This window comes from Plectropomus leopardus, chromosome 14 (assembly GCF_008729295.1).
Source record: "Plectropomus leopardus isolate mb chromosome 14, YSFRI_Pleo_2.0, whole genome shotgun sequence".
In the NCBI taxonomy this organism is placed as follows: domain Eukaryota; kingdom Metazoa; phylum Chordata; class Actinopteri; order Perciformes; family Serranidae; genus Plectropomus; species Plectropomus leopardus.
In genome coordinates, this window is record NC_056476.1 from 18044228 (window position 1) to 18058543 (window position 14316).

The window sequence follows — 14316 nt, forward strand, 5'->3', positions numbered from 1 at the left end:
TTTCCGTACAATCACTATTAATAATGTTTTCTCACGTGGCCAACACAAATATATATATTAAAAAATGCATGTGTTACCATTTCTCTGTTAATCTCAACAATCTTTTTCAACATTCGAAAGTCATATGGTATCACATTTTCATTTTTATTTTTTACTATATTAGAGTTTAAAGTTGCCAAACTTCTTAGCTCCAAACAAAACATCTGTAAACACCTGGTTTTACATATGTCAAGTATTCAGAAAGGTCGCTATTTCATAGTACAATATGTGATTTTTATGTTGGAATATCTCTAAACTGATCAAATAAACATTCTTATTTTTGTGTCTATATGTAATCAGAGATTTCCTAAACTCAAATGTATCATTCATTGTCAGACATTATTTATTCAAGCAATAAGCCACAAGATGTGGTGGTTTACATTGATTTTACAGCAGCCAAGAATAAGAATAAAGACATCTCTCTCACAATTTAGTGGTGTTTTATTTTTAAATGATTAGGGACCCAGGTGACATGCTTTATACTTCTTTCGAATGTAATCCAATTAATATTATTTTAATATATGTATTTTTTTAAACATATGTTAACCCGTATTTTGACTACTGGATGTAGTCAAACTATATTTTCCTGTCATCTTGATTTGGGCCATTTAAATGCATTTACCATAATGTCAGCATGTGGCTGCACCACAGTGCAGCACCAGCTGATTTGTCCGTGGAGATGCGAGTGACAGCCGACCCACGAGCAGTTATTTTTAGAACGTGCCCTGTGGGCGACTCATTGGCTCCCTGCAGACGACCAGGCACCTGTGGGCACCACAGTGGCTACCAGCCTTCTAGACAACAGTGTGATTCCAATTTGTGTCAAACGTTTGGGAAAAGCCATAAGACTCCAGTTCACAAAGCCAAGTCCATAAAGAAAGATTATTTGTATAGCACATTTCATACAACAGCACAATTCAAAGTGCTTCACAGAGCAATAAATATAAAACATATTGAAGTATAGAGATTTAAAATTAAAAAGTAAAGAGAAAATAACAGACAAGAGGTGCAAAGATAAAAAGATTATTTAAAATGATTTAAAAGCAAGTTTAGAAATAAGTTTGCAGTTATTACCGGGTGGAGAAGGAAGTGTAAACAAGAACATTTTTTAACTTTGACATAAAAGTGGTCAGAGTTGGGGCTTGTCTAACATCATCTGGGAGGTTATTCCAGGTTTGTGCTGGATGATAACAAAATCACAGGTCAGCCTCACCAATGTTGTCGTAGCAGGATGTAAATCCCTGCATCCAGGTTCTGAAATCTTGTAGAAAGTCTCTCCAGAAAAGTAGAGACCGTTTATGCAGCGCAGTGATACTCCGGGTTTTGGAATGAGATCACATACAGGTGTAATGTGTAGGTGTCCCTGCTTGCCATGTAGTGGATGTAGATGAATGAGAGTATTGATAAGCTGGAGAGGCCACATTACACCTCTCATTTCATTTTGCAAATGCATGTGCTGTCAACTCTGCTTTGATAAGAGGTTATTAAACTATCAATCAGCCTCTGGTCCATGCGGATTATGGCAGTGCTTACTTGTGACCTGCGGGAAAAAAACAGTTGAAACTCCACCACAGGTGCTCTTTGGTGTGCTGATTGAAAACTACAGGGGGTAGAAAAAATATAGACTCCCAACGAAAACTCACTTCACCTCTGATGTGCCTGCCCAGCTCAAAACTGCTGACAGAAAAAGTTGGCAACTAGCTGGTGAATAAAATAAAAACCTGGCAACCCCGAGAGAGAGGGATGTTTTACTCAGAAGTTGGTGGAGACCAAAACTGAGTGTAAGGAGAGTAAACACTGGACATTTATACCAGAGCAGGCAGTTCCCATTCACTGTTTCTATGTATATCAACGAAAAGGAATGCAGTGTAATTTGTATTTAACTCACACAATCACGACCTGGGAGGCTGTGATCTGACTTATTTGCGGCAGGCTGTCCTCCTTATATGACAGTAGCGAAGGAGGAAGTCGTGTTTTGTAGTATTAAGAGCAACGGTGTCATAGAAAAGTGGCAGGGGTTGTGGAATTGTGAAACAAACACAGGACTTTTACCCAGGAGATTGGGGTTTATGTCCTGCATGAAACCAAAAGTCTGCATTAAATTATTTAAAGTTATGTAACATCATGCAATATATCCCCCAAAAATGGTGCATAATGCATAATCGCATTCTGTACAAAACATAAAGTTACACACATAATGTCAAGGTACATGTTTAGGTTTAGGCAAGCAAAGTTTGGTTTAAGGGAATAAACGGGGTTGGGCATCTAATTTTACGTACCCAATGTAAAGTTACATACTTGACATAAAGTTGAGTAGGGAAAGAAACATGGAGAATAACTCAAAATTTCCTTGGTTCACACAGGACATGAACACCAATCTCCAGGGGAAAAGTCTTGTGTTTGTTTGAACCATCCAAAACCCCAACATGCATCATGAACTTTTGCTCTTTATATTACTTCTTTGTTTACTCCCGTCAGCAAATTGTTCACGTGACGGCAGCCTTTCCAATTATGTGGATTACATACAAATTACTGGTTCATGATTATGTGATATACAAATTCTGGTCCATTACTTTTCATAAGTGCATGAGAACAGTCTGTGTCTCATCACATCACATTGTAATCATGTGACATCCAACCATGATTCTTTTCCAAAACTTGACCTAACTGGTAGAGGTGCGAATTCACAAGATATCAGTGTGCAAAAGTTTTTGTAAGATAATAAATGAACCAGTATTTGAGAACATGTTGACCGGAAACACAATTTAAAATGAATTCTAATGTTGTTCTGTATCTGGGTAATGTGTAAAAAGTCTTTTGTATGCTTAAGAGCGGGTATTCTTTTACTCAAGAAGTGTTTACATGATTTTGGCTGCCTGTTGATGCCTTTATTAGCCTTTCAGCATACTGAAAGCGAGAGGTTCTTTCACAGTGTGTCATCTCCGGTCTTGTCTCATGATTTATTGGCTTGTTAACAGTTCATTAGAGGAGGGTTGTTTTAACAGAATACCTTTTAAACACCAGGATTTCCATAATCAGACTCTTGGTTGTGGATTAACATGCAGAGCACAGCTAAAGATCACTCATGAATATTCTACCAGCGCTGGGCCTTTGAGATGAAATTGTTGACGTGGGAAACGTCAAACCTCTCGCTTCCGTGCAGGTATCGTGGCAGGGGGAAAGCTGCATGTTTAACAAGGCTGCAGTCGGTGCAGTCTAAGTGAACAACAGCTCTGAAGCCATTACTCTTTTATTTATGATGATTGCAAGTTGTCCTTGGGGATATTCTTTTATCTCACAGTGGCTGGCAGTTGATAAGGTGCAGAGGTCTGGAAGTCAACGCAAGTTCACATTTTATTTATGGTTCATCTCGCGGGCAAAACGGAGCCATCTCTCTCTCATTCCCTCAGGTAGGTCATGAATCTTGATCCAACTGAGCGTTTGACGATGGGAGAGAAAGCTGCTCGGGGGTGCTGTCCACCAAGTGGTTTATGCTGTTGATTAGGTTTCGGTGCAGCTGGGAGGTAGGAACTGACCCCTTTAAAACATGTTCAGATGTGAAGATGTTTCCTGTCATGGCTTATGATAAGATAAAACAGAATCTTCTTCTCATTTCAACCTGACAAAGCACTTGTTGAAGGACTTGTTAAAGTGATTGAAAGGGTGGTAAAAGTGAGTAGTGGATGCTAACACGCTTGGTTTCAATTTTGGTAGGGAACCTCGTTCCTGTTTTGTCTGCCTGGTGTTTTAAGCCATGAATGTTAGTCGGTCCACCCCTTTGGTTTGGACACAAATGTCTCCACTGCTATTGAATGGATTGTCATATTTTCTTGTGAAGGTTTTCTTGGTCCATTGAGGATCGACAATAACAGACTTTGTCAACCCCCTGTTGATTTTTCAGTACCTTACCGCTATTTTGTTTGGATTATAAGTGACAGAGTTTAAAAAGTATTTGATGGATTGTAATACAATTTGCTATAGATAGTCATGATGCCAATAGGATAAATCCTAATAACTTTGGTAGTAACCATAGACTTTAATATACGGACCAAAGATGGTGCCCATTCATTCCAATGCAGTTGCTCGCCTAGCGCATACGACAAAAAAATTCTCTAGATCAGTAGTTCCCAACTGGTGGGTCACGGTCCAAAAGTGGGTCAGGGGTTCCATTCTGAATGGACCCTAAGCGACTCATGATGGTGTCAAGTTTGTAAAAAGATATACTTTATTTTGAAGTACATTGACACGAGCGCAGAGATTCTATTTTTTATTTTTAAGAGCTTCTTCAGTTAATTCTTGCAATATGTTTTTTTTCTTTGTGTTATAAGCCAACAGGTTGGATACATTTTGTGAAATAAAACTGACTTTTAGGTAATTAATAATGTGTGGACCATGAACTAATGACTAAGGAGAAATCTGAACCTTGTGACTGGACCAGTTGGGAGCCACTGCTCTATTCTCTGGGTTTACTTCTGCTGTTAGTGGCCTACTGAATATGGGCTTAAGTGTTTCTCTCGCTAGCCCCACCCGTGAGTTTCTGCCCAGCTCATAGACTTTAAATTTTGATGATGTTACACAAGTTTTTTAAATCACTTCTCTCAAATAATAAAACAGCTAGAGCGGTCTTATGAATTCACTTTACTGTAATGCAGCCTTTACAATCAGGAAAAGACAACCCTTATGATAGTACAGTATCCAAAAAATATGACAATATTCAGTCTCATATCAAGATTTTGATATATTTTCATATATTGTCCAGCTGTAAAATGTCTCAAGAACTACTGGATTAAGTCCAGTAAAATTTGGTGCAGACATCATAACCCTGTTAGAATAATTTATGCGATCTTCTGAATTTTAATTTGGCGCCATCAAGTCAAAATTGAATCTGACAAAATAGAACTGCAATGATCGGAATGAAAAACAATGAATAGGATACTGCTAATACATCCATTGTTTTAGTCATTACTCAAGAAAAAATGTTTGCTGGTTCCAGCTCCTGAAATGCGAAAATGTTCTGCTTTTATTTGTAGTTTATGAAAGTAAATCATATATGATGTAGTAAATGTGTGACAGTCTTTGCATTTTGGACTGTTGGAAAAAAATAAGCAATTTGAAGAGTTTGAAGACTTTTGTTTTTGACTTTTTATAGACTAAATTAATAATGAAAATACTAGATTATTACTAGGTTATTTGATATGAAATTATCATTATTATGAATACTGTCATCACAGCCAGCTGTATTTTGTGTTTAGTTCTAATCTATATATATTAGCATGTGAAACTAAGATGACGACCACAGTAAATATTACATCTTCTGCACATCAGCAGTTTATCATTGCCACTGTGAGCATGTTGTTATGCTGGTGTTTTTATGTAGCTCAGAGTCTGTGCCTACAGTGTTCAGTCTTGAAACTCTAAGTCTTGTTTCTTTCGCTTTACATTTTAAGTCAACATGCATAGTTGGTAAGGCGACCGAAAATGAATGGAACATTTAAGGAATCCCAGAGGCGACATCAGAGGCTGATTTAATCAAAATGTTATCAGGGATTGTTAAAAAGATATCTGGATTGAATCAGAGTTCATTGCAAGTCATCGATCTTCTGACTCACACTTTAATTGTTTTGTCTCCATCACCTCAGGGATGACATCCTTTTTCTCTCTCTCTCTCTCTCTCTCACACACGCACACACACAAACACACACACACACGCAGATACCTCAGCTGTTTTTTCTGGTGCAATGAGCAGATTAGCTGACCCGAGCTGGCTTTTTCCTCTTAACAGCTTTCCTTTTTTTCTGCTTCTCTGACTTAAACTCAGGTATATCTCATCACCAGCTCGCTGCTCCTGCACTGACTTCAGCATCTGTGATCATAATAGTCTAAGTGAGCACAGAGGAGAGATTTCACTCATGCGGCCAGCGGGAGGCACAACGCTGCCAAACATCAGCTTGTAATCTGCTGCGTTGGCTTGGAAGCCTGAGTCAGGGATGAGGAGGAGAGAAATGAGCAGAGGGAAAGGATTAGAAATAGTTCAGATATGAAGAGTTCAATAAGCTGGAGAGGAAATAGATACCATGGGATAACTGTTTGAGTGCTTATATACGAGGGCTGAGACTGAAAGAATATCCATGGAGTCTCGTGGTTAAACTGCTGTGTCATGCTGTGACGTTTGGCCAAATGTGGTGTGAAACCAAACCATAGTGAGCCTGTATCCTTCAGCATCCTGCTCGGCTCCGGAGGTGGAGAGTTGCTGTTAGCATCAGCAGTCAGCAGCGCTCATGGTGAATGACTCGTCTCATGCAGGAAGACGAACAGCCCAGTGAGCCGATAAAGGTCTGTTTAAGCTTGTGCATGTCAGATTTTCTTAGAGCTCCACTTTGCAGCTAGTTTACACAGCTGCTCGTTGATTTGTTTGCTATGAGCTCATCTGTAAAAATAAATGCAGAACTGTTTACTTTGTCCTGCAGCTTTCCATTTTAGGCTTTTCATGATTTAATTAATGAAAAAAAAAGAAAAATGCTGCAAAAAGTATCACTTTTATCTAAAAAAAACTACTGAGACTTAGTCTGGAAGCTTTGGTTGATTTATTGTTCTATTAGTCACATGACTTTAATGTCTCATGTAAATCACTTGTTAGTTTGCCATCAGTTTTTTTAGACACAAAACTTTATCATCCAACACCTGTGAAAAAATACTAAATACGTTTGATGAGACTGTTTAATTTGTTTCTTGAAGAACTGCATGTCTCTCCTTGTGCTGTCTGTGCTTATTAATCCATTTTTAGCTGTAAAATAATCCCTCTGTGCATGTGTATCGCTTTCTTTGTTATTGGCAGACAGAGAAAACGTGATGTACTCTATGGTACATCAGCTTCTGTGGAAACACAGCTCTGCAGACTGTGTGTGTGTGTGGCTGTGTGTGTGCGCGCATGTTATGGATTTGCTTTGTGATCCGTCCTCAGGAGATCTCCTCAGTTGTCTCCACAGGGAGGCTCAGATGCTGCATTTCTGACATCTGAATATCGACTCTTATACAGTTTCAAAACAGGAAACAGACTACAGTGGTGCCAGTAGAGCTGCTACTGTGTTGTATTTTTATGCGTGTGTATGTCTCCAGACCTCTCTGACAGTGAGATGTACAGCAGTCCGGCAGCTCTGCCATTGATCAGCTCGCCCTCCTACACCACAACTCCTGCTGTGGATTCTGTTGCACAAGAAGCGCCGTTTGGTAAAGGCTTCACAAAGCTGTGATGGAGCTTCTCAGGAAGTGACATCATTGGTGCAGTGATAAATCACACCATGGTTCAGTAATGTGTGGAGGCCTTTGGCATCCTCGCCCTCTTTTTCATTTCAATCTCTTGTTACCTCACAGGTCTTGTGAGAGTTTGGCAGCAGAGGGTTGGGATGCAGTTTTGGCTGCCGTCTACTGCTGCAGCGTGTTTACTACTGAGCATGCCGCTCTGCCACAGGAACAACATCTCACAATATATCATTGAGTCTGTCTTTTGTGAAATCTGATGATTGACATCTTTCACTCAGGTGGAATCGCAGTATTGATGCAAAGCTTTGTCAGTACTCTGTTGCTGCTCCATTTCCTCCGACTGTTTATTCAGTGAGGAGTGTACACAAGCAGAGCAGCTGGGAGTCGGGACTGTATTGATCGAGAGTGTGGAGGAGAGTGTGTGCGGCTGGAGGACAGATGGTTCAGGCCTCCAGTCTGTGGTCATGGCAGTGTGAACGATCATATCCTGCACATGCTTCCATAGACAGAGGCAAATACACACAAACCACCAATCCTCAACAAGCTGTTCAGGGCTGCAGTTTTAAGCTTCTACTCTTGTACTGCTAAACTGTGTTGTCACAACAGAAATATGCTCTCATCTATGTGGTAAAATGGCCTCAAAAGAGCCTATCTGTCAGCTGATCAGTTTGTGATGTATACACTTGCACTTGTCGGATAAAGAAAAAGATCAAGATCAATGGCTGCTGATGGACTGTGATGGTCATTAGACTGATCCTTGAAAATGGACTCATAATGCGCATAGAGTGAGTGGCAGCCGCTTGTCTGAGAAAAATAACTTGAATATTAAAAAAAATAGATCATCAAATTACAATTTCATTGCTTCTTAGCTTACCAATGCCAAACCCACTGTCTCCATTAACATCCACACATAACTGGCAGTTTGGGTAAACACAGGCTTGTATAGGGTGAGTGGGTATAGAAGATGGGCGCTATGACAAGACTCCTGTTTAAAGCAAGGCTATGCAGCTATTGAGAGAAGAAAAAACACATTCTTCCTCTTATGAAATAAAAAGTTGAATTCATAAGCACTATGGAAGCTTTTGGTGGTGCCTGTTTACAAAGTTTTTATCATATTGTTGCAGACATATTGCAGATTCAGTTTTCTGAATTTATGACCTTTCTCCTCTTTGTGCTACTGTAGAAATACCTTAGCGTTTTAGCAAAATGCTTGACACTAAGTTAGATAAACTGTTGAGTATACTTTGTTCTGTGTAATTCTTATCAATTCAGTTTTCCATATCAAAAATAAAGATTAGAAAATTGGAAAAATAAATTCACTTTTCTAACATTGTGTTTTTGTTTGTCAAATCAAAGCAGAATTTACGTTTCAGAAGTTGTTGTTCTAGTTCACTATTTATGAAATATTTGTTAGAAAAACAAAAAAATTGGGAAGTAGAAAACTGAGTTTTTGGTCTGTGTAACGTCTTGCAGTTCAATTTTCCATATCAAAAAGGAAAATTAGAAAATTGGAAAACTGAATTCAATTTTCTACTATCAATGAATAAACACTATGTTTTTCTGTCATTTATAGCATGCAGCGTTTCATGGAGAGTTAACAATGGCTTCATTCTGCATAATAGTGCATAAAATCTTCGCCATCGTTGAGATCGGATTGGGGTCATCTCCTGCTATCATTACGCAATATCTAAATATAGCTGCAGCGGTCGCTGTTTAGCAAAAGTTAAATCAAAACTGTCACTCATATCTCAACAAACAATGACTGGATTATTAGTAAACCCAAAGTTATTGCACAACAAATCTGTGTGTGTAAAGCCCAAGGTGTGTGTATCAAAGACGATAAAACAAAAGCCAAAGAGACCTTAAGTTCAACGGTCGACCGATCGTGGCTAATGGTCTCTTTCTTTGTTTCTTTTTTTCCTGCAGGTATGGTCCCGTACTGATGGCGCACTCTGAGCTGTTTGTGACGAGAGCTCCCTCTGTGGAGGGGAAAGGTGTTGAGCTGGATGTCCTGAGTTTTCTGGACTCTTTAGGGGATGAGAACAGTACTGCAGAGAGATGCTACCGCTCACACTCCCGCAGCAGCGTCCTCCAGGGTCTGCCGTTTGGAGGGGTGCCTACAGTCCTCGCCATCAATGTCGTGCTCTGGATGGTACAGACTCACACTCACCCACACAACCAATAATATACACAGTTTACACTGTTGACTTCAGAAAAATGGCAAATAAATAATTGTTTGGAAATTATAACACGAGTCAGCTTTAATTATTATCATTTTGCCATTTTTCTTTAGTCTCACTTTTTTTTTAATAACATCTGAATCTGAATTATGCAAAGAGAGGGACCTTAGAATGTGGACTGCAACTATTGATTAATCTGTTGATTATTTTCTTGATCTTTGATTTTAAATATCAGAAAATAGCAAAACATCACAAGTTCACAGAGCCCAAGTGATGCAACAAATTTGCCTTAAAAAATGTTTCTGCAAACCATGGAAATTGAACATTAGTACATTAATATTTGGCAAATACAGTGCTAAAAAACAAAACAAAAACAAATGTCTAAAAAACAGTGAATGTTTACTTAACAATTAAAATAGAAATGAATAATTTCTAAAAATGAACTAATTATATGTCAGTTAGTCAGACATTTTCCGTAACTGCTTGTCCTTGTAAGGGTCACGGGGGGGCTGGAGCCAATCCAAGCTGTCATCGGGTGGAAGGCGGGGTACACCCTGGATAGGTTGCCAGACTATCGCAGGGCCGACACATACAGTATATGTCAGTAACTTCTTAAAAACAATCATGAAGTGACTAATCGTTTCGGCTTTAGTTAGAACCTTGTTTGCTGTGTTTAACAGGAAGCTTGTTATTCGTATTTACACTACGACTCATCTCTTTTTTGTATACTGCTGCAGCGTATAGCGTCTCTGTAACAAGGTCTGTGAACACATCCAGAGCTGCCAACACCCTGTTGAGATATTATGAAGTGCTCTGATACAAATAGACAACAAGAGGTGATACTTGGTCAGAGGACTGCTTCTGTACAAATGCAGTATCGAATGGACATCCTGTCTCAAGCACTTCACTCTGCTCCTGATGATGATAGAGTGCGACAGCAGCATCAGGAGTGTTAGAAGTGCTGCACATCACACATAAATGTGTGAAATGAATGCAGACCTACTGTGTATTGGAAACATGTCAACACACACACACCTGCTCAGTTTGTAAATTCATTGAGAAGACCTTCTGCTGACTTTTTATATCCCTCCTTACCGTGTTTCCAAAAAATGTAAGGCCAAGCAAGTATATTTTCATAGCACATTTTGGCAACAAGACAATTTTAAGTGCTTTATGTAAAACATGAAATGGCAAAGAGACAAAGTGCAAAACACTGTGCATACACACTGTAAAAGGACATTTAAATTAAAATTAAAAACACCTGCTAGAGGATAGATGATAACAGCTAGACTAATACAAGTATAAATTACAAGAAAAAAAGTTACTGTACAGTGCAAGCAATGAATAAATATATTTTATTTTAATAAAAGGCAGTGGCAAACAGAAACCTCTTCAGCTTTGATTTAAAAGAATTTAGAGTTGTAGCAGACCTGCAGTTTTCTGGAAGTTGTAACTTCTGGCGTACTAATGTCCTCGCTAACCTTAAATACTGCCATCATACTACACCTAATGCTAAATCTAAATCTAGATCAGGCAAGTTCAGTGTCAAGTGCATACAGTGTGTTATATTAGACTTTTAACCCTTAAAAACCTGAGAAAATGGTTTGCTTTCTTTTAAAGAATTGGGGAGAAGGCGATGAGCAATTTAATGACAAATGGCAATAGCAAACAATAAGCACCAATAAATAGTAGCAAACAAAAACAAACAAGAAAACTACCTATACGTTTGTTGTATTTTTTCTTAAAATGATTTTAAATTTAAGATTATTATGATTAGAAATATAGTTTTCTGGACATTTTCCTCAATTTTTTGAATAATTATCTAATGTTCCTTCCCTCTTTTTTATCAAATATAATCTTAGGTAATTTTCTTGTCATCTGTTACTAATTTCTTGCAATGTTTGGGACATTTCTTGCCAAGTTGGTCATTTCCTTTTTCCCTTCCTGATTTCGAAAGAAATCAAACCAATTTGCGCGGTCTTCAAAGGTTCAAAAATCTTGTGAAAGGCATCTGAACGCAGCACAGGACAACTGATGTTGATCCAGGTTTCAAAGGGTTAATACGTATCTCCACCAGCTGAAGAACGTAGGATGTCAGAGCTGTAGATATGACTCTGCATCTGAAGTATGCAATGTCTTCATTGACACAAAAAAACAAAAACAAAAAGGCATTAATAACAGGAATGAAACCAGGAACAACTCTTAACTCTTAACTTGAGACGTTCTCTTCACCTATTTCAGACATCAGATCAGTTTACTTAAAAACTGCTTCATACGACTGCCACTCAACCTGTAAAAAAAGGTGTATAACGTCCTCTGTGACTGTGGAGGAGCTTTCCTAAGTGTGTTAAATCTTGGATTTGGAGACTAAACATTTTTGACAGGGAGTCTGCAGTCCAAGCTAGAGGCATGAAGTTTGACACTTGAGCTTTTACTCGCTGGGAACAGCATAATGACAGTTGCTGCCAGGTTGTTTTATGAGAGTTGAGTTCTTGAGGCTTGACCCTTACTTGGGACTACAAGTCAGGATGCCTCCAACTCGGCTGCTTTATTTTTGACTGTTCTTTTTATATTCATCCCTCATAAGTCCCCCAACTTAATAAAAAATGCAATTGCATATCTCTGGAAACCCCATTAACAAAATGACCAGAACTAGTCCAGACAAAAGACTGAGTTATTGTGTCCGGATGCTTTTAGAAGTTTGTTCGTTGTCATCTGCTCTATTGGTAGACTACTTTTATGTTTGTTACCATAGGAGGAAAACAGGCCTAACTTAAATAATGATAAGCAAAAAAAACCCACAAAACATTATCTTCAATTGGGAGTCAAACAAACCTCACAATTCAATGGCATAAAAAACTTTAGTTTAACTTTAGTATTGCAGATATCGGATTTTCAGGGTAGAATTGCCACTATAATAATTACACTTCATCAAAGTCATTTATCGGCTGCAATGATGATTCAGACTCACCGACAGACAGATGCTGGAGCGTAGCGTTTCTGACAGAGGGTGAATACAGGAAGCTTGCATATAAACATGTTCTAGTAGAAACCTTAAATAGAAGTATGAATCTGGAAAAACAGCAAAACAGCCCCCCTTTAAACTGCTCCTGGGTATCAATGGTTGTTTATACGATGACTGTTGACCTGTCCAGGTTGTACACATTTTCACACCCAATGCATGCTGGGATACAGCCCTCAAAGACCCTGCAGAGGATAAGCAGATATATGATGGATGGTCGGATGTACAGTCCTAGATATCGATCTGATTCGTATCAATTAAAGACACAGTGAGAAGAGCGAATTTGTATTGCATTGTAGATTAAAACTAACATATTTCATTCCACATTCTGCTGCTGAGCCAGGAACTTTAATTTGTTATGTTTTCTGTAAAAAGTTTCCAAAAACTCAACCAAATTTTAAATGAAGCCTTTGCCTTGCAAAACACGTTGCTGCTTTTTATTTGTCAGGGCGTTTGTGTCTCATAATAATGTGAAAGTACACACACAGATGCAAACAAACATTATGTGCATATCATGAATATCAAATCGCATTGAATCTGCACGTTTGAATTTTCCTCTCATGTAGTAGAATACACTGTTTGCAGTCGTAGTACAGCATATTGTTCCTGCTGTCTCCAGATAATAATAGGCTGTCAGGCCTTGTCAAGCTTGATCTTTGCATTGATATCACTCTCAATCTGCCACCTCAGCGTTTTAATTGGCTCGTTTTAACGTTGCCTGGTTGTCAAGACAACACAGAGGGTCGAGCACTGTCTCTTAATGACAAGCATGAGTCAAGGCACGCGTTCCCCTCCAGGTGACGGGAGCACGCCTCTGCATCATTTCCATCATCATACAGAATAAATCATCTGTGGGATTTAAAGAGAGCATGCCTACACATCAAAGACCAAAAGAAATAAAACAACAGAGAGATTTTTATTTCAGGAAGGAGTTTGGACCCTGACTGTTGTGAATACTCATTATTCAGATATATTAGTTAAGGCCACCCCGGTTGTCTGTGCCTGGCTCTAGATCACTAAAAAATGATTCATTTAACAATTATGTGAGCTTTTTACTTATTAACATGGCTGTCATCCCTGCACACCAAGCCAAATGTCATCTAAACTCAAATGAGTAAATGATTTAATGCTGTGATTAAAATCAAACATTCATCAGCACTTTTGCTCCATTTGCATTTGTCAACATTTATGCATCATCATCCAGTTATGCTCTTTATGTTAAACCACGCCTGTTCAGCATGAATCCGCTGTTATAATATGTCATTACATGTCACTGAATGGGCTCTTTTCTTAACTGCATTGTGAAGCTTTGGCTAAGCTCTCTAATTGTGGCAGAATGGAGGCTATTTAGATTTATTCTTGGTATTGACCACACTCATTTGTCATTAGTGCACAGCATGTGTTTGCGTGTGCATGCTGACCTGGCTCTGGTAGTTTCCAAGACAACCACGTACCACTTTAAAGAAAGGAGATGGCTCATTATTTCTGCTGCATTTTGAACCCTTCTATTATTCGCAGGCTCTTTACGAGACTGACGGAGCTGAGCTTTCAAAACGAGCAGTATGGAAAGGTTTTGGATAATATTACTGCAGGCCCTGAGCAGATTAGCATTAAATCAGGTACTTAAGAGCTCTGCATTCATGTTCTTGTCTTGTGTTACAGTTCCTGTTGCTCATCTTCTCCTGCCTGAGGAAGGCTGCATGGGACTACGGCCGCCTGGCTCTGCTGATGGAGAATGACAGGTAAACCCTCCACTCACTGTCTTGCACTAAAAATTGGATACACTTGATGGTTTGTGAGCCATGACATTTAAGA

The 14316-nt window shown here is 38.9% G+C and overlaps 1 protein-coding gene across 2 annotated transcripts in view; it reads left to right on the top strand.

The window, feature by feature from the left end:
- Positions 1-14316, top strand: part of tmem63c (transmembrane protein 63C) — a 46546-nt gene that overhangs the window by 10410 nt on the left and 21820 nt on the right. For both annotated transcript variants that reach the window (XM_042500477.1, XM_042500476.1), the window contains exons 2-3: positions 9226-9451; positions 14164-14243. In XM_042500477.1, coding sequence (XP_042356411.1) covers positions 9242-9451; positions 14164-14243 — 290 coding nt within the window. In that variant the 5' untranslated portion in view covers positions 9226-9241. The remainder of the gene's footprint in view (positions 1-9225; positions 9452-14163; positions 14244-14316) is intronic.